The sequence below is a fragment of the Cibotium barometz genome, chromosome 11 (assembly GCF_041138505.1).
Source record: "Cibotium barometz isolate CiBa-2024 chromosome 11, ASM4113850v1, whole genome shotgun sequence".
Taxonomy (NCBI): domain Eukaryota; kingdom Viridiplantae; phylum Streptophyta; class Polypodiopsida; order Cyatheales; family Cibotiaceae; genus Cibotium; species Cibotium barometz.
Window position 1 is genome coordinate 34,992,042 of NC_141056.1, and position 21,340 is coordinate 35,013,381.

Sequence of the window (21,340 nt, forward strand, 5' to 3'; positions counted from 1 at the left end):
TCCGCTGGCTCAGGGCGGTTTGGGCATTATAGATCCAGTCGATCAGAGTAGAGCCTTATTGGGGAAGCTTATTGTTCGGGGGTTACTTCCAGGCGCTGAGCCTTGGAAAGAGCTCCTCTTGCAGCGACTGCAGGCTCGGGCGCCCCCTGCAGGGGGTACTTGGGCACCAGAGATTCGCTGGATCTTCATAGAGATGAGGAGGACAGGCCTCAGTAGAGGATGGGAGGACAGATTTGCTTTGAGTATCCTGAGAGCTTGGGAGCTGCTGAGACCGGGGCTCTCTCAGCGGCCTCCTTCTTGTGTTGAGGAGCGGGCCAGGCAGCCGCTCATCTGGAGCCGAGCGGTTCGTACGGAGCAGGGTCATATGCTGGGTTCTCGGCCTCGTCTAGCCTGGGGACCTTTAGCGGCAGGCCCAGCTCGTAGTTTTGAAGACTGGCAGGCTTTCTGCAGTCTACCAGAGGAGATCCAGGTGGAGAGGCTGAGTCACTTCAGAGGGGGGTTGATTATGAGGGATGATATTCAGGAGGCACTTACAGAGGAGTGGTTCACACCTCTCGAGCCAGTGGCCCCACGGTGGATGGGAGCCTTTACGCAGTTGGAGATCCTGATTGCTGTCAGAGCTAGCACTGAGGATGGCAGATGCCTCTACTATGAGATTCACGATGAGGGCAGACTCCAGAGAGTGGAGGTGGAGTCGCCTTTGGTTGCAGAGTGCACCTTCCAGAGGATTCGGGTAGTGGCTGCCGCTTCTCGGAAGTGGCATATTGACCCCGACCCTGCTGATGTGCTCCCGGATTGGCGCATATGGGCATATGCAGCGCGCCCCTTGGCCCGGCTACAGTGGGACCCCGGGGAGTACGAGTGGCATGATCCTTATGCATCCCTTGAGGCCACAGAGATCACCTTTTTCCAGTTTACTGTTCGGCTGGGACGGCATATTTTGACGGCGAGGAGGACGGTTTCTCCAGCGGCAGCGGGGCATTGGCGATTGCAGGGACTCTCACAGGAGTTCCTGGAGGATTTCTGGGCTCGGCTCTGGGCTAGTCGGCAGGCCCGCAGGATCTCGGCTTTTCAGTGGCTGGTCGCCCACAGGGGCTCAGCAGTTGGCACTTGGCTTGTTTACAGCGGTCTTCCGGCGGCCTGCGTCCGGTGCGGCCACCCTATGGAGACACAGAGACATTGCCTTTGGGACTGCCCTCAGGCACAGCAGATCTGGCTGCGGATACTGCGTATTCTGGCCCCCCTCTCTCCAGAGGGTATGTTTACGTGGGGTGCCGCTGCTTGGTCGACTTCGTCAGGGCCTGCTATGGGCTATGAGATGGAGCAGGGCAGTCAGGCCATCAGATTTATTAGGGGCCAGCCTCGCCTGGTTCCGGCACCCGATTTCTCGTCCGCCAGCTGGACACAGGAGAGGGATTTACGATGGGAGCTCCTCAGCAGCCTCACCATCTGGTTCACCTGGAGGGCCCGGTGCTTTACGGCCTTTGAGGGGAGATTAGAGCCACCAGCAGAGACTGTTCGGGGGATTTGGCAGGAGTTGATCCACACCCTGCGAGGACAGTACGACCGCATCCGGGGAGACTCGGATGAGGCGATCTTACGGCGCCACCCCCCCCTATTGTATGATTTAGCCGCTCAGTTTTTTATACTGATGCTTGTATTTTGCAGCACCTAGGGAGAGTCTCCCGGGCTGCCATGATGTATTCACTGCTCTTCTCTCTCTTAGGAGCAGGAGAGATCTTTTGTAGCCCTTCGGGCGTTTTTATATAACTAATGAAAGGATCTTTTCTCGGAAAAAAAAAAAAGGGAAAGTAGGGTTGCACTTGAAACCAAACGATTTAAAAAAATCTTAGTACTTCAAGAAAGCATCTTGAGAAGAAAGTGAATAGCTAGAATAAGTCTAAGAGGACGAATTCACTTCACTTAATAAACATTCCAAGTAAAACTTTTTACAAGTAAAAACAAAGTTGTTAGAACACTTGTCTACGTAAGAAATAACAAAATCTCGATGAAATTTCTTGAGAGCAACTAGATCGCTAGAAGATAAAGAATTGCTAACAGAGGGAGTACTCTTTGAACAGAATTTCGTGAGTTTCTCAGAGGACTTTCTCAAAATAGTAGCTTTCCAATAAGAAAAAATGCCTTGAACTCCTAAATATTCTTCTAGCTTGACTACAAAACTAGATATGCCCTTTTCTATGGCCTTAAGAAGACAAGAGTCAACTGAAGAAGAAAGTCTAAATTTAGTGCCTTTAGAAAAGAGCTCTTTAAGCGAATGAGAAGGAAGAATGGAGCAATCTCCGTTGAGCACATGTCCTAAAGATTCCTCCACAAACGAAGAGAAGATGGCCTTCCTACAAGGGCATTCACTTGTAAGAATGGCTGATTTATTGTGCTCTTTCAAGTTTCTCCCAATATCACTATAATTGAAAGCTTTTTGACATAAGGTTTTTACATATTTGAAAGCTACTAAAGGATGATTCCAAACTTTTCTAACACAAGGGAGAAGAGCTTCCATAACCTCAGGGGATTGTAAAATAGAGCACCAAAACGGTAGTTGATAGGGCATATGCACCACTAAAGATAGAAAGAACTAACATAATATCAACTGGCTGCAACTTGGACGAAAACTTCACAATGTGAAATTTGCATGTCCGCTAATGCAGCATAAAGATATACCTAGATGAATCCAAGAACATGTCCAAATTCACCTTATAAGAATGTGCAATTTATAACCTCATGGTAGTCATCCACAAGACAATAAACCATCAACTCCATCATGCATAGTATGGAATGGATACTACGACATCCCCACTAACGTCATCAGTGCCCAATAGTGGGTGTAGAACTTGGTATCAATATATGCTCCCACACACACACACCCCACGCGCGCGCTCACACACACACATAAGAGCATACATTCATACAAAGGTCTGTGTACTGAGTTTCTCTCAAAGTTCCGGAGATACGAGGCAGACTCGGCCATAATGAAGGCTAGCACTAAGGATCATAACAAATAGAAAGAATTATTACAACAAAAAGGTAGTTGATAGAGCATATGCACTACTAAAGATAGAAAGAATTAACACAATATCAACTAGCTGCAACTTGGACGAAAACTTCACAATGTGAAATTTGCATGTCCGCTAATACAGCATAAAGATACACCTAGATGAATCCAGGAACATGCCCAAATTCACCTTATAAGAATGTGCAATTTATAACCTCATGGTAGTCATCCACAAGACAATAAACCATCAACTCCGTCATGCATAGTATGGACTGGCTACTACAACACCCCCACTAACGTCATCAGTGTCCAATAGTGGGTGTAGAACTTGGTATCAATATATGCTCCCACACACACCCCCCTCACGTGCACGCACGCACACACACACACATAAGAGCATACATTCGTACAAAGTTCTGTGTACTGAGTTTCTGTCAGAGCTCCATAAATACTATGGTTATTTATGGCAATAGTCACTATGTAAGTGACTTATGGATTATTGTGGTGATATATTGTTATACCTGGATGGTTATTTATGGCAATAGTCACTATATAAGTGACTTGAGGATTATTGTGGTAATATATTGTTATACTTGACACATGGTCTATGCTGGGACCAAAGTTGTCTTACTCCTTCCATGGACATGGCATTTCATGGGTGGTCTTACCGAAGGTCCATTACGACAAGCTCTGGTGGTATGGGACGCCAAAGTTGATTGGTTTGGCTTGCGAGGAGTGGAACCTTAGCCCTTGGCTCAGGGGAGATTCCGGATGGAATCCACAATTGGGAGGTGAGTTTGCATGCACCCTTCTATGTTGTTCTAACCTTGTGTGTTTACCTAGTGTATTAGGTGATCCTTCGAGAGGAGTCTTACAAGGACGGAGTATTGTGTATCACCATATATCATGATGAATTCCTGACAATTACACAAAATGCTTTCATTCGAATGCTAAGCAATTTGGGGATATATATGTAACATGCACTTAGGAATCCATGTGGCCACTGCCACCTAAGGCTCTCATCACAAAGGCCTCCAATGAGACATGGAGGTTGTGATAATGTTACACTCAAAAACACTAAGGTAGACGTTTGCCTAGTAGAATGTGCGTAAGATAGAGACAGAGGAGCATGTCATCCTAGGATTCCTAGCCTCCCATGGCTAGCACTAGAGTCCTCTCTGCATTTATACTACGAGAGGGAGAGAGAGCAAGTGAGGCAAGCTGGACTGCCCTCCTTGTCCAAACGGCCACCAACATTACCAATACATGCATGGTATTTGGATGTAGTCGAGTGGTTTTGATGTACATGGCATACAAATTGACCATCTTCCCCCATTTCCGTGTAGCCTAGATTAGCCCTACCTCGACCTCTCATGACATGAGACCAACCGGAACATCCGGTTGGATCTATTCAAACTACACATACATCAGACATGGGTGTCGTCGTCAGAGATTGGTAAGAAGTCTAAGTTCTACACAAATCACTTCTTGAGACTCTCCGAGGATGGATTCATGGAGATCCTGGGATACATAGTGGCAGACCATAGATCAGCATGTCGAAGGATTGGAATGGATCTATGAAAGTCAGACCTTAGCCCTTGGCTCGGGGGTGGTTCGACGCATAGAACCTCTGGTTGCTAGCATGCACCCCTCTTAGGGGGTTTGTACTAATCACTTGTGTTTTTGCGCTAGAAGATCCATGGGATTGTTGTCAGAGGGCAGCGGAAAGATATAGACGAATGACAAAAACACTGAAGCTCCAAGAGAGATGAGAAAAAACAGCGAAACGCTGATGCACTAAATCTCAAGAAAAGAGTGGATACAACCAGCCCGTAGGCGAGGAGTGGACTCCATAGGCAGAGGGCTGAGGTGCTCACCAAAGTGATCAAGAATGATCAAGGAATGATGAAAAGTGAGGAAGAGGACAGCATATATATACACTCCTATATGAGCTGGCCGGCTGCCTCCTAGTCTCCTACACGACCTGAAAATAGGTAAATTCTCCATAAAAAGGGTGGACAACCCACATCAAAGGCCCATAAAACAGGGAAAAAATATGGGAAATGCCAGAGCATAGAAATGGCCCTCGTAGACACCAAAAAGCCACCAACGGGAGATGATATATGCTAACACCCCCTCTCAGGTCCTGGGGGTGCCCCAAGACCCAAGGAACTGCGATGAACGCCGATAGTTGACTGAGATAATCCTTTGGTGAATAAGTCTGCAGTATTGTCTTGGGTAGGACAATATTCAAGGATAATGTCTCCCTCCAAGATTCGTTGCCGCACAAAGTGGTACAGGATCTACATATGCTTGGTCCACACGTGAAATACCGGATTCTTAGCAATAGCCAAGCAACTCTGGTTGTCGCATGAGATAAGGATAGGCTATTGCTGTCGAAAACCGATCTCCTCAAGTAGCTGCCGAAACCAAATCACCTCACAAGCAACCGAACAAGCCGCTTAGTACTCCGCCTCAGTCAATGAAAGCACCACTATAGGCTACTTTTTACTCATCCATGAAATGGCTCCAGATCCAAGAGTAAAACAATACCTTGTAGTCAGAATTTAAAGCGAGATCCATAGCAAAAATAAGAATATAAGGATGAAACATATAAAACAGCTGTTGAATATAGATGAGGTAGTTGATAATAGGAAATTGATCACCACCCTTCTAACTCCTTACCTAAGTCCTATCAGAGTTTCCATACTTCTCTGAATCTCTCTATGAGAGGAGGAGGCAATCCTATATCCTTGGAGGAGTTCATATAATTACTTCTCCAAGAGGAGCAGACAAGGAAGAACAGATCCAGGGGTGATGCAAGCAAAAAAGACGGAGCCTACTTCTCCACGGACAAAGGCAAAGTGGACTCAACACAGGGTGACACCAAGAAGAAGAAAGGAAAGTGTCACTACTGCCACAAGCCGAGCCACTACATTGAAGAGTGTCGGAGGAGGCTTGCAAAGCTGAAGGCTGATGAAGACTCTGCAAATTCCGTTTCTTCTACCTCCGACGACAAGAAGCAACAGCTAGAAGATAAAGTAAACCTAGTCCAAGATGACTGGGCTTTCTAGCCACATATCACTATAGGGGGGAATGTTAAATATTAATGGTGATTAATGTGGGAATAAGCAAGCGCTAGGTGGTTGAGTAAACTAGCACTGAATGTAAGCCTTAAATAAAGCGGTTTTAATGTGTGTATAAGTCTCTTGTGTAGGAGCAGCCTCTTAAAAGGCATATGTGGTGGCATCATATTTGACATATGTGGTGGCATCATACTTAGAATATTTGGTGGAATCTTATTTAGCATATGTGGTGGCATCAAATCAAGCGTATGCTTAGAATATGTAATGAGGTCTCTCCTATAAAAAGCACCTACTTGTATAATGAATTTATGCTTTCCACTACATCTTGTACTTCCACAATCCCTTTAGCGTTGAGTTGATCATCTTGTTAATTATCATCTCTCCCTTTCGTGGCTGCACTCTAGACACTAACCATCACCAATGAGTGTCCAAAGGTGCTTGCATGAAAGCACTAAGAGTTCCCACCACAAATGCACAATCGGGCCATGTGTTGAGCAGCCAAATCAAGGAACCAACCAATTTCGTGTATAGAAGTGTATATGCCGCTGGATCGGATCCAAAAGAGAAGAGGTTGATGCCGGGATCCATGGGGGAAGTAATGGGCTTACAATCTGTCATCCTGAAAGCCTCTAGCAGCACTTTAACATACTATTGGTGAGAAATGAATATGCCATCTAAGCGCTGAAAAATCTCCAATCCAAGAAAGAAGTGAAGCAACCCGAGATCTGTCATCTCAAATTCCTAACTGGGGTTCAACTTTTGAGGGGGGATCTCGTATTCCCAATTGGTTGTACCAGACATTGCGGAATTGAGGGGTAACACGATTGCCTTCACCTCCTGCAGGGGTCCCCGTCGATCGGAGTGGTTGCGTACCGCGACATCATCTCAGGAGAACGTGTGCGTCAATATGCACTGATGTCACGCATCCAGAAGGACTTGGAACCTACTCATATTGGGGAGGCGCTTTCCAAACCGACCTGGAAGCAAGCCATGGATGTGGAGCTCGACTCTATTAAGTGGATTCAGACTTGGGAGCTGGTTCCTAGACCGGCAAAGCGGAAGGTGATTGGTGTCAAATGGGTCTATAACACCAAATATAAATCGAATGGGAGATAAGCACAAGGCCAAGCTTGTGGCCAAAGGCTATTCTCAGAAAGCTAGCGTGGATTTTGATGATACCTTTGCACCAACTACTCGGATGGCGACCATACGGACAATTCTTGCTGTTGTTGCACACTCTCATTGGCTCATCTTTCAAATGGATGTCAAGTTGGCATTCCTCAATAGGGAGCTAAAGAAGAAAGTTTATGTGGAACAGCCCTTAGCATTTCAAGTTCGAGGCTCCAAAGGTATGGTCTACAGGCTAAAAAAGGCCTTATATGGTTTGAAACAAGCTCCCAGGGCTTGGTACGAGAAGATTGATGCTTTCTTTCAATAGAAGGATTTCAAGCAGTTGGCGGCTGATCCAAATCTCTACATTTATCCTAAGAAACTGTTGTATACTCTTATCATTCTCTATGTGGACAACTTGATCATCACAAGTAGGGCAACCTTTGTCTAAGCAATGTGAGCTGCATGGCTAGGTCTCCAAATGAAGATGTCCAAATCTAGCAAGTACCTGTGTGAGAGTAAAGAGCTATGAGTTTGTAGAGACCATGGTCATCCATGCCTTGCCAAAGGGTCTTGTCATTGAACAGGATCCCGAATGATCACATGACACAGAGTCCTTCATAAATTCCACCTTAGTGCCCAATTTGCAAATCTCGTGTACAGAAAGGAGATGAAATTCTAAATCTGTCACATAAGCACTCTCGAGGTGTACTTCCCTTCATTGCCATCCGGAATGAGGGGCATTGTTCCTTCGCCAAGAATGGGGACAGTAGAGTTATATCCAATGGAGACTCTGCCACGGCGTTGCTATGGTTCATCAAGCCAATCCTTGTGACGATAAGTCATGTGTTGTGTGGCACCGTTGTCCAAAATCCATTGAGGAGAGTGGGAACAAGAAGGAAGAGGCTGCTCAACCACTGGAGGGGGAGGCTTGGACTCGAGATCAATCAGGATGACGAAAGTTGACTCCTCCACAACTTTGGTGGATAAGCTTGCCCCTTTGTCCTTAGACTTCCCTTCCAAATCCCGCATACGACTCCGGCATTGTCGTCGTAAGTACTCCCGTTTGGAGCAATAATCACAAGCCTTCTGGTAGCCAGAAGGATTACAACTTGAAGACCCCTTCGGCTTTGCATCCTTGGAGTCCTTAGAAGGAGGCACCCCACATTTGCCTTCGTTAGGCTGCCCCCCTCTCTGTCCAATGAAAGCCTGGTTACCTTTCTTTGAAAAAGAATCCCTGAATCTGCTCTCCTGATCAAGGACTATACGCACTAACTCATCCCAAGTAATGGTTTTCATCCATTCCGAGGTAAGAAGTGAAGAATAGAAGCTCTCATATTTCGGGGGCAACGGGGCAAGTAGCCAGATGGCCATATCCTTAGTGGAAATCTCCTTCCCGCACCTAGAAATCTCAGATCACAATGACTCCAGTTTGTTAATGTGATCCCGCATGGAAGTAGAACCAGTGGGTGAAAGCTTCAACATTTGAAGCTCCAAGGAAACTCTCTTCATGGGTGTCTTCCGATCGTAGATGTCAGAGAGTCTCTTCCAGACAAGATGTGCATGGGTGTCCCATTTGATGCGAGTGATGACTGAGGGTTGAGAGTTCACAAGAATGAATGACCAAACACGGGCATTGAACCGATCTCATAGAGCAGCTTCGTGTATAAGGGCATCCCTCGTATCCTCATCCTCTACGGTGTCCAGGTTAGGCCAGAGGACCGGTGGAGTGATAAACTCCAAAAGATCATGACTACTTCTGCCATGACTTTCCAGATGTCGTAGTTTGTGCCATCCAACTTGGCATCAGAAGGAAAAGTTGGAAGAGTGGGTATCTGAACCGCCCAAGGTTGGATGAGTGCCATGATGTACCTCCTCTGAAAAACGCAGCCACCAAAACAGCCCGAGCTGCCCTCTACACTTGTAGGGAGAGTGGATACAACCAGCCCATAGGCGAGGCACATCAACGGCCAATAAAGAAATGGCCACCAACATGAGATGATATATGCTAACAGTTGTAACATAGAGAAAGACATGGGGGTTCTCTGTCGACATGACATGCTCCCATCACAGAGGCCCGACCCTCTTTCTACCCTAAGATTGGTACTGGCTGGGGAGGGATCGTAGGATAATCATCTGCTATATACACACAATGGCATTTTCTATTTCCTTTTTCATTTCTTCCATGGCTCAGTGTGTCCATGGTACCGTGTATTTTTATGGCCTCATAGACCCTTGGGGTCCTCTCTCTCGGAGAGAACTCCGTGAACGCCACCCCCCCATGCCCATCACATGCCCAAACATTTGGTACTCATATGCATGCTCTCTATCACATCCCGACCATCCGCCTCTACCCTCCCCCCACCCCACCCCCGCCCCACCACCTCCACTTTCTTCACACCACGCACGGTACTCATGGCCATCCGTACACTACGTAATGCAAGAGCACTAGATCATGAGGGACCCACTGCTGTTGAGTGCATCTCCCGTGCCAATGACACACTTGCGCCCTTACTAGCCTACATGTTCAATAGAACCATGTGCGGGATTCCCACCTTCTTGGTCCACTAACACCACCACCCCCATCCTCAAGCCCGAGATCCACTTGACCCCAATAACTACAGGATGATCATGCTTGGCCACACATTGGCCAAGCTATATGGATCCGTGCTAGAGACAGAGCTCAATTCCTTTGCAGAGAAACACAGATGTAGGGCTCCAGGACCAGCAAGACCTACTCTACCCTTGACCACATCTTCACCCTTCAAGCCATCATTGAGGAGGACAAAGCACGCCATCCAGTGCCTACAAGACATCGGGGCTCCATCCAACACGATGTGAAGCATCATTGCTCTTTATGAGTCAGTCATTGTACGGGTGAGAGCCCCAAGAGGGATGTCACAAGAGATCTCTAGTGTACTATTGGGGTGAAACAGGGCTGCCCTTTATCATCCCACTCTCTTTGGCCTTTGCATTGATGAGATCTCGAACTTCATTGACAGATCAGGTAGGCCAAGCGCTCCACTTCAAGCATACTCATTCCCCTCCTACTCTGCGTAGATGTCATTGTGCTCATATCAGATTCAGCCGAGGGGATTCAAAGACATCTGGATGCTCTATAGGTTTTTTGTACACAGCGAGGTCTCACCATAAACCTTGGTAAAACCAAGGTTACGATTTTCAACACCTCCCGCCCCTACGCATCCAGATTGAGCTTCACGTATAGGGGACATAGTCACATAGGACGCGAAATGGGGATGGGGAACGGGGACGGAAAAGATTGAGAATGGCCATTCCCTGTGACTATAGAGTGACATGGGATGGGAATGGGAACGGGAAGATGCTGCCATCCCCAACATTCTCGAGTCTAAAAATGCCCATTCCCTGTGACTATGAAAGGGGAGCCCCGGTGGAGATTGTCCCATCATGTGTACCTCGGAGCTACTTTTAGTGGCCCCCACTTTACCTTGACCTTGACCACAGCAACACACTAGAGTAACATGGGGATATGCAGCTTTGGCCCTACTTGAGCGACATTGCTTCCAGGCCCATTTCCAGGAGCCCAAGACAAAGGGCTGGCTCTTTGACACCCTCGTCACACTAGCTTGATGTATGGAGCACCTTTCTGGCGACCACATCTATCGAAGCAAGATTGACAGCATGTGGAGAGGCCCAAGGTCATGATGTTCTCTCGCATGATTCACAGCAAACCATCGGTCCCACATGCCATCATTCAAGCAGAGTTTGCTGCAGGCCCGATGGTGTTGGACACATTTTCAGACAGTCACCTACTCCACCGCATCAGCACGATGAGCCCCCACTGATACCCAAGGCTTGCCCTGGAGTCCTCACAACAGCTCGCACTTCAGGGTGACTCTGGAGCATGGTACGCCCGAGTTTCCACCTGGTTCTCAGGACATGGGCTCCAAGTGGACCACCTCCCAGCTCTTCAATACAGCCTGGACTCCCCTCCAACTCTCCCATGAGGACGTCAACCTGACTATCCGGTTCAACCTCCTTAGCCTCCACGTACACAGCACATGGATTGCACCTTCAGCTGCCACCGAAGATGCACTTCTACAGAGGATGGCTTCATCCAGCAACCAGGCTACCACGCATGGATTGCACCTTCAGCTGCCACCGAAGATGCACTTCTACAGAGATCATTCCTCAAGCTCACAGAGGATGGCTTCATCCAGCAACCAGGCTACCTGGGTATTACACATGTCACATGCCATGCAGATCGCGATTGGCTAGCTATGGGTATCCTCCCACCCGGGTGGAGACAAGGCAGGCAGAGTGCATATTCAGAGATGGGGAGCTCATACGGAGACTTTTAGAGGAGAGGATCTGCAAATTATGCCACACAGGAGTCAAGACAGAAGGGCACTATACCTATCACGGCCCAGCATACTATGAGATCCGCAGGAGGTACCAATGTCTCTTCCAAGTCCCATGAGGGTTTTGACCCATTATCCAGGATCGTCGACTTCCCGGACCAACGCTGCCTGGGACTCTTCCTACTGGAGCTACGCACACTCCTAAAAGAGTCAGGCACAGCCACCACCCCTCCTTCCTCACCAGCCGACCATCACCAGTTTCTTCCTGGCCCAAGGAGAGGATATCAACATAGTGGACCCTGCAGGTCCACCACAGGATACACCTCGTCCCTGAGGAATCACTTCAGAACGAGCTTGTGCGCTTCGACATACCCGGCATCCTGGCCCACGGGGCACCAACCACAATCCTCCCATCAGCTCCAGATCCAAGACATGCTCCACCACCATCACACCACCTTCCCATGTATCCTGACACAAGGGGACCTCTCGGCCATAGTCAGTAACTCCACGCTCGACATACTTGAGAGAGGTGTACCCTCTACTAGAGGATGGTGTGCCCCACATGCTTCATATTCTCATGTACTTCATGATGAGTCTCTTGTACTAGTGCTTATACCCCATGTACTTCCCCATGATGATCATTGTATCAGCCTCTGCTTTCAGAGAACTATGTTATTTGTACTTGTTTTGTTTTTCTTTTCCGTGATGAGACATACAATGGATATCACTTTGGTCTCACAGACCCATTGGGTCTGGAGATGTTTAATATAACTTTCTTTCTTTCTTGTTCCACATCAAAGCCCACAAGCTTGGCCACGCGCCCCAGAGGGATCCTCAATGATAGAGCTTGCTCTATTCTACGGGCCAAACCTCCACCAACACATTCAGATCCAGGAGGCTCTTCGACACCATGACATGCTTCCATCACAGAGACCTGATATTCTCTTCGCCATCACATCGGTATTGGCCGAGGGGGTATTACCATTAATTGATCATGGCTAGTTTCCTCATACACAGGATCATATGCTGATATCACATATAATGATAGTTGTTTTCCATTTTCTTTCAGCTAATTTTTCCATGGCTCAGTATACCCATGGTATCATTGTATCACTCAGTCTCATAGACCCTTGGCGTCCTTTGAAGATGTTAATCTTTCTTTCTTCCTTTCTCAACACAATGAGAAAGAAAGTTGCTCGTAGGTGTTCAAATGTCATCCTTAAAAAGGATAAAGAGGAGAAAGACTTACCCCAAATGTGACCAAACCAGGACCACGAGCATTGGGACGAAGCCCTACAACGCTGTCATTCTCAGTTGGATCCGACCTGACAGAAAAAGTCACTGAAATTACATAACATGAAAGCACATGAATAAAAAAGAGGTAAAACCCCAAAGGAAACTGTGCATGTTACCATAGAATGTCCATAAGAACAACAGATTCAGCATTCATGGTTATGGGCCGCTGTAGGCTTTCAATTTGAGACACTTTTTCAATTGATCTTCCGATTCCACCATGCATACAAATAATTCTTTCCTCTATCAGTGCTGCTAGAGGTAGCCAATTGAAGAGCACATTGAAACGATGCCATGCCCAAACACCATCCCTCTCACCCTGTCCAATGCACAAGTTCTTAAAAAAGAGAGAATGCAATGGACTTTTGCATGCAATACATGATTTCCATAGAAAGATATATGTCTTGCAAGGTCTATAGGTGCAATACCATCCGCTCAATGCATTCCATGCGAAATCCAAAAAGTGCATTGATGTCAGCAGCTTCATGGTTACCTCGAATCAGATGTACGTGCTCTGGGTATTCAATCTGAAACAAGCAGTCATGCAATGTAACAACTAACACAATATTTTCATGTAGCTTTGATAGCAGTAGAGCAATCTACACCTTTAGAGCAAGTAGCAGTGTGATCGTTTCCAAGCTATGCTGACCTCGGTCCACATAGTCACCTAAAAAGAGGTAATCAATATACCTGGCAGACAGGTTCAATTCTGATAAAACATTTAGTTGATTGCTTAATGCAGGAAAAAACAGATGAAATGTCAGAACAGGCTAGCAGCTGGTGTGTCTGGGTGCAGGTGCACATACACACTCACACACACATACATAAAGCAGAGTCCAAAGAACTTACGCTATATCCCCTGCAGTTGAGGGGTACCCGTACTCATCAAACAAACGCATCAGGTCCCCAAATTGGCCATGCAAATCCCCAAAAATTTTAATAGGTGCCCTCAGCTTCAGTACTGTAGGCTCGCGTCTGAAAATTTGTTGAACTGTGTCACAAAGCTCTGCAACGTCATCAGCATCTAAAAAATATTGTCGTATGGCAGAAGGGTTCCAGCCACGGGGCAGAAGCAGCTGTTCGATTATCTGCATACAATCAAAACACGTTTCAAAAGTTTCCCAATTACAAAAAAGTATGTATTCCCAATCAACTACTACCAAAAAGCAAGAGACTACAAAAAGGACCTGTTTATGCAGGCTCCTAGTGGACATCTGCCTGTCCAACAATCTTCTGGCAGCAATACCACTATCTGCAGTACCACAGCTCACTCTGCGCCCTTCATTCTCAAACTGATCTAATGAGAGCTGTCTAACTAAGCCCCCTAAGCCAGCCCCAGGATCGTGTGCAACAACCACCTGGTACAAACATTGAGTGTATCAACTTCATGGTAACATGGCAGAGTCCTTTCGCAGAACCGACACTAGATAGTTATTGCAACTGAGGAATATTACTGCTCTGTGGTGCAAGCGAATATCCAGATATGGTGACCAGGCTGCACTTGATGGCATAGCAGATGCCTCAAATTTATCGGAATCAAACTCGGAAGAATTCTCAGCTTCATCCATTGATTGATCTTCCTCGATCTGTGCCGTACGCAAAGCAGCTGCTTTTTCGGTAACGGCTGCATATGTTGCACTCATTGCCTCCGCTTCCGCCCGTGATGCGTTCACTAAATCCTCTCCTCCTCTTAAGATTCCAGCTCTGTTGCCACTTTGATCCATAGACAAAGCCCCATGGGTTGATGGTACCACAGCAGCTGCCGTGGAAATCTCCTTTTTGGAACCCAATGCAAATTGAACTGTAGCCTCCCCTACTGCTGATACATCATCTGCCACTAAAAGATCATCTAGCAAATTTTCTGCACACACTCTCAGGATTAGACTATGATCATAAACATAAAAACAGACAGAATTCCATAAAAAGACATTAGCAAGTTCACCACTTTCTTTAGCAATGGCAAAGACCATAGTTTAGGTATATACTACATGCACTATATTAAGCTAGAATCCTGATTAAGAAGCTCAATACCAAATCAAGAACCAATACTTCACGAAGAAAAATCGCAAACATATTGTCCAGGCATATACTACATAAGACATATTAAGCTAGCAAGGTGATTAACAAGCTAAGTCCCAAATCAAGGGCTAGTATTTTGGGAAGAAAAACCTCGAAAGTGATGTGAGGCTAGAGAAGACATTTCCGGATATCAAAAATTGAGGAAGAGCCACCCTGATGCTGCATAAAAAAGGCCTTTAAAACAATGCATCAGGTAGACCATAATCTTGTAAGAACAACAACAAATTTAATCCCAGAAGAGGGTGATCCAAAACGAGTTTTCAAATTCCAAGCAGCACGAGAGGTATCATTGGACAAAGACCAAGATCACAACAGGTGACAAACCTCGCCTTAAAAACAACAAGATGTTTTAGATGCATGCTAACATGCTCTGCAGGCTAGCAAGGTGAGTGTAACAAAGAGTTTCATGTTACCTCAAAGATCTCAGCCCAAATACTCACAGGTATGCAGCCATAAAACCATAAACCTGTAAGTTATGCTTGTTGCTTTGATTGAAAAGTATATATACCTAGATGAATCCGGGAAAATGGCCAAATTCGCCTTTTGGGAACATGCATGTTATATACTCATGGTAGTCAACCCACAAGATTATATAACTATCAACTCCATTATGCATAGTATGGACTAGATACTATGACATCCCCACTAACGTCATCAGCGCCCAATAGTGGGTGTAGAACTCTGTATCAAGATATGCTCACACACACACACACACACACACACACACACACACACACACACACACACATAAGAGCATATATTCACACTAAGCCCTTCATACTGAGTTTCTGTCAAACCTCCGGAGATGCAGGGCAGACTCAGCCATAATGAAGCCTAGCACTAAGGGAAGTAGCAAATAGAAAGAATTAGTACAACAAATAAGTAGTTGATAGGGCAAATGCACCGCTAAAGAAAGTAAGAATAAGCACAAACCACAGATATTACAGAGAGCTCTTCAACCCACCCACCCACCCCCCTGGCGGCCACCACGTGCGCGAAATAGATCCTTCTATTAGTTAATGAAAAACAGCCACGATGGGTTAAATATAACCACGGCTAGATACAACCTTGCCTCATGTACAGGGTGGAGAGCAAACAATCAAAGGTGAAGAAAGATGCACTTCTCCTCCGGCTGGCCACTCTATGAGAAGAAGGCTATATCTCATACAGGGGGAAGGGGGAAGGGGGGGGGGGGGGGGGGGGGGGGGGGATAACCACACAAGTGGTCTGTAATGCCAAATGGGATCAGCACCTCTGTCAATGAGAAAAGGGCCAGGCCGCAAGACAAGAAAGCTCCCCGCTGCTTCCACAGGCAGTTAGAGCCACCCCACAACTTCCCCCGCTGACCACAGAGGGTATGGATGATGTCAAGCCAAATGCTCCTAATGGACTCCGCAGGGAGTGTGGGTACACTCGCTGGCTTCGCTACATCTAGCTCGCCATATGTGCCAAGCTGCAATGCTACTGCAATCCTCCCATCTCTGACATGAGCCCGATCTCTAGTGGACAGTTGATGAGGCTATGACTAGTATTGCCAAAATGCGGAGGTGAGAAACCTGAAGGGCTAGCCCCCCACCATCCTCCTTGAAAACCTTAGCCTCTGTGGCTCCAGAAACGTTGCCCCATGTAATGATCCGGGTCAAGGCCCTATCCATCGTGAAGATGCGGAGAATCTGCTGCCAAACCTACTGAGCCTTTGGGCAATCCCAAAAACAATGTCGTTGAGAATCTTGAGGGTGGCCACACCTCGTGCAAGTTGCTAGTCAACCTCCAATGGCCAACCACATGCCAACCGCCAAGCTCCTATGTGCCATCAGCCAAAGAAAGAGGGTGATTTTTCGAGGCCGAAAACTGTCCTAGAGCCACTTCCAAAAAGTCTAAGAGGAAAAGTTGGGAGAGGCCCTATGACTGCCAATGTACTACTGCTATCGGGGTGCCATCAACCTCTGGCATCTGAATCCTATGGCCTAGCCGTGCTATATATGCAAAAAAGGGAGCATCCAGAGTCTCCTCCCGATCAACAAGATCATGCCAAGTCCACTCTCTCGGGTCCCATTGGAGGCGTGTGAGAGGTCGGCTCTCCCATATCCATAGCTGCCAAAATCTCTCACTGGCCACCTTGGCCGATGGGGGGTCTATGTGCCACTCTCGTGCTTGAAATCCAATCCCCCTCACCCTCTGTAAAGTGCAGCCACTAAAATCTTCCAAGGGGGGCTCGGATCTCTTTAATCTACCATAGGGGCCAATAGAAAAAGTGAGCAAACCACTGCCTCATCCGCTCCGTGGACTGCCAATAGAATATCATGCCTGGTAAGCATGCCTACCTTGAGTTTCTCGCGGTCTGAGTCCGACATCTTCTCAGAAGACCTCCGGTGAAGTCTTCCCTTTGCCCTTGTTATTACGGCCTTTCGACCATTGGCCAATTAAGGCCTCCGAACCTCCATCCTGTGGAGGGTTCGTGAATCTTTCCTCCTAGTCCAAGACCATGGGCACAAACTCCTCCCATGTGACGGTGTTGAGCCTGCCACTGGTAATCAAAGAAGAGTAAAATGCTGAGTACTGAGAGGGCAAATGCGACAGCAACGTGATGGCCATATCCTCCGATGATCTCTCTTTCCCAACCTGGAGAACTTCCTGCTGAAGAACCTACAGCTTGTTGATGTGCTCCCGCATCGTCGACGACTTTGCAGGATTCATCACCCGCACCTGTACTTCCAAGGAAATCCTCTTCATGGGCGATACCCTGTTATAGAGAGAAGTCAAATGCTACCATATACCTCTGGCCAGCATCATATGCTTGATATAATTGATTACCTGCGGTGTGCAATTGAGGAAAATGAAAGAACGGACCTAGCGTTGACACGATCCCACAACTGTGCCTGCGCTTCGCGTTCCTTCTGAATCGAGGGTAACTCCCCTTCCTCTAACTCCGGCCGTGAAACCCCAACAACAATGAAATCAGCAAGGTCGTAAGACTCCAAAACAGATTCCATCATTACCTTCCATATGCCGTAGTTGTTCCTGTCCAACTGATAGTCCACTGGGAACGTGGGGAGTGTCGGGATCTTCACGTGCCTCTCAGCCATCTCAAGTAAATCTGCCATTGCGAGGGTGTAACTGAAAAGGGTGGGTGGGTGGGAAAAAAGAAGAACTTAAACCTGCAAGTGGCTGTCCAGCAAATCAGCCTGCCTTCCTCTTGCTTCTCCTCTTCCCGGACAGTCCAAAACAGTCCACCAATCAGCAACACAACAGCCCCCCTCTTGCTCACACAATTCCCAAGATTTATCAAGAGCCTAGAGCTCTAATACCATGTCAGAATATGCAGCGGAGATGAAGACAAAATCTGAAAACACAAGAGCAAGTGCACTGCAGCAAAACACAGCAATAGAGAGGGAGAGAGAGAGAGAAAGAGAGAGAGAGAGAGAGAGAGAGGTGTAACTCTACCATATACACAAGAGAAAACCCGGAATACCCAATACAAAGTGTGTGGGGCCTAGGGGCCATTTTATATGGCCCCTATGATCCAGTCGGCCAGCACATAAAGCAGCCGACACCACTATGATGACACCCGACCTGCAATATCTCCAGTCGGCCAGCACTCAGAGTGAGTCGTGGAGAAGCATAAGCAGTCGGCCATCATAACTGGGTCATCCAAGAGCCACAGGACAGCCTCCCACACCAGAGAAAATAGGGAAAAAATATGGTGAGTGGGGGAAAAAATGAGAAAACACCTAAATCGGGCAGGCACACCCACAACAGAGGCCCTGGTGTAAATATACAGACAGGAGATGACTGCTAACACCCGTTCCATAAGAAGTTCCGGATCAACCATTGTACTTGGCCAATACATGCTCAGGAGAAGGCCCAGCAAGAAGTAATGTACCACATGATGGCAAGGACCTAGTTCCCCACCACCATGCTACCAACTAGGGAGAGCCTGGCAGAACTCCAGTACAAAGGCTTCTTCCAAATGCTCAAAAGAAGAGAGATGAACTGCTGCTCCGGAGAGATGTCGATGCCCACCTAGCATCCGAGATAGCGAGCTAGAGTGCCCATCGAGATCCATTGGAAAGCCTCAACTGGGTACCAAGTCGGGGCGGGTGCAGAGCCTACCCAAAAACCACACGCTTATGTGAGTTGATCTATACTCCTAATGCACGACAAAAGATCTCGAATGCCGCAGCGAATCTCTTGAGTTTCCCCACATCTCATGATGGGTAAGCATGTGTCATCTGCAAACTCTGAGTCCAACAGCTCCTCCTGAGTCGAAGGGGAGACACAATCTCTGGAGCCCCTTGCCAGACCGAGCGGGAAAGGGGGAATCTGTCGCCACGAGCTCCCTGAATGAGAAACTGCCTGTGAGAGGCTAAGTAAAGACCTGAAACCCCACGGATCCACTCCACGGGAAACCCCATCCAGCTCATCATTGTCGGAAAATATATCATATCCAGATGGTCTAGTCTACATGTACCTTAGCATGCTTGTACTGGTCATTTCTATCAAGCCCTGCATTGCATAACTAGCATACATCATATAGGAATTTTCTACAATTTTTCTGAGTCTTTTTTAGGCTATTTATGGCATATTTATGCCTCTTGACTATTGTCGACCTGCTGGCCGACTGGCTCATATGTAAGGGTTCACATCCTTTTCATCATTTCCCATCTCATTCTTGCATATTTGTTGGAGGTCATTGGCTGTTGCAACAGTATCTTATGCTTGTAAGCACCTACGGGCTTCCCTCGTGCTCATTTTCAGCAATAATCAACTGTCTACAGCCTTCTACAGTTTGTGCTTTTGCCTACAGCCACTGTTTTCTCTTTCTTTCATGGTATCACAGCCAAACGCTGACCTACAAGCAGGAAAAAACGTTGCGTTTTTCTTGGAGCAGAGGCTTCCTCAAGAGTGCTGCGTTTTGCACAGTTTATCTCTACCCAGAGTAATGCTCATTAGCTGTGGAAGGAGATCCAGAGGAGGTATGGGAGAGTTTCGACAATGAAGATTGCCAAACCTGGAGAAGATTACAATCAATGAGTCAAATACCATGGTTGAGAAGATTGGAGTGAAACCGGCCTTCAGAAATCTGACGGGCCGTGAAACAAACACTCGCACACAAAACACTTCAACACCTTTGAGGACCTGGAAAAGGAAAACAAACAAGGGGAGCTAGAGTGCTCCTGCAAACATTACACAGAAACCGATTGGCCCCAAATTTCAGTGGCGCCCCTTGCGGTATTTCTTTACTTGAACAAATTTGAGTACAAAGTACAACTTGTAGAATCCTCTACCAATAGGATCCCTTATAGTTTCACCCAGGACTTCCAAATGAGAACTCTCGTTATTGCAACACAGCATACCATGGAGAATGCACACTCGTACAACACCTCCCTGCTTGAAAAGGTCTTCTCCATCTCTACCACTTTCCCAAATAGCAGTAGGGCTATACCAAACCATATGTCCTTTCCTACAGTCACAGCTTGCATGTAACCTCGAGAAGACTACAACATGTTCACATGAATCCAAAGACATGTTTTCCACATGAAACCAAAGACCTATATCCGATAAACAAAAGACCTGTATCCCATAAACCATAGGCTTGTTTCCTCGAAACCAAAGTCCTGTTTCCTCTCGAAAACCAATGTCCTGTTTCCATGAGAACCTCACAGATACACCATCCAATCACGGTGCTAAAATCAGGGTTGTTTTCCATAGCAATACCCTGCGCTTTTTCAATAACCCAGAGAGAGAAAGATAGAGGCCGTTTCAAGCAATCCCTGAATACACATAAGTTCAAGACGAAGAGGAACACATCTCTTCCATGAACATCATCCCGTGTATATGTAGCTTGGTCTCTGTATCCAAATCTCTTCAACAGGGCCTGCAATCCACGATGAGAGAGAGAAAGAGAAAAGCGTATCTCTAGTCTCCTTCATCAAGTAGGTTTGGGAAATAAGGCCACCGCCACCTGTCCCCCATGGTTTGAAATAGCAGTATTGTTGTACAACAGCAGCAGGAGCATCAACAGTAGCCTTGCTCGACCGTACATCCCACACAAAGCCGCCACAACAGTAGCCGAGAGCAGTAGTACCTCCAACAACAACCCACGCGTACACACGAGCGCCCACCGGCATACACACACACCTGCGAGTGTGCGCCCCCACACATGGGGAAGAGAGCAAGCCCTTGATGTCTCCAAAACATAGCCCAAGGAGACCTTTAAAGCTCTCCGCCCGAGGAATCCTGCTCAGCCACACGTATCTGCATGTAGCACCTGGATGCGAATCCTGCTCCGCCACACGTATCTGTATGTAGCGCCTGGATGCGAATCCTACTCAGCCAGTCCACATACAACACTACAGCCCTGTGAGTCGCATGTGTTCTCTGGCGACTAGCCACCCACGGAGAGAAGTGCCAGACGCCAC

General features: G+C 47.1%; 1 protein-coding gene across 5 annotated transcripts in view; it reads right to left on the bottom strand.

The window, feature by feature from the left end:
* LOC147634110 (serine/threonine-protein phosphatase BSL3-like) overlaps positions 1-21,340 on the bottom strand; it is a 61,284-nt gene that overhangs the window by 12,558 nt on the left and 27,386 nt on the right. For all 5 annotated transcript variants that reach the window (XR_015266977.1, XR_015266976.1, XM_086805218.1 and 2 more), the window contains 7 exons: positions 14,294-14,700; positions 14,027-14,197; positions 13,689-13,927; positions 13,445-13,529; positions 13,268-13,366; positions 12,959-13,158; positions 12,796-12,871 (listed from right to left, as the gene is read on the bottom strand). Coding sequence is in view for 3 of the 5 variants with exons in the window: in XM_086805218.1 (XP_086661344.1) it covers positions 12,796-12,871; positions 12,959-13,158; positions 13,268-13,366; positions 13,445-13,529; positions 13,689-13,927; positions 14,027-14,197; positions 14,294-14,700 (1,277 nt within the window). In the remaining 2 variants the exon portion in view is untranslated. The remainder of the gene's footprint in view (positions 1-12,795; positions 12,872-12,958; positions 13,159-13,267; positions 13,367-13,444; positions 13,530-13,688; positions 13,928-14,026; positions 14,198-14,293; positions 14,701-21,340) is intronic.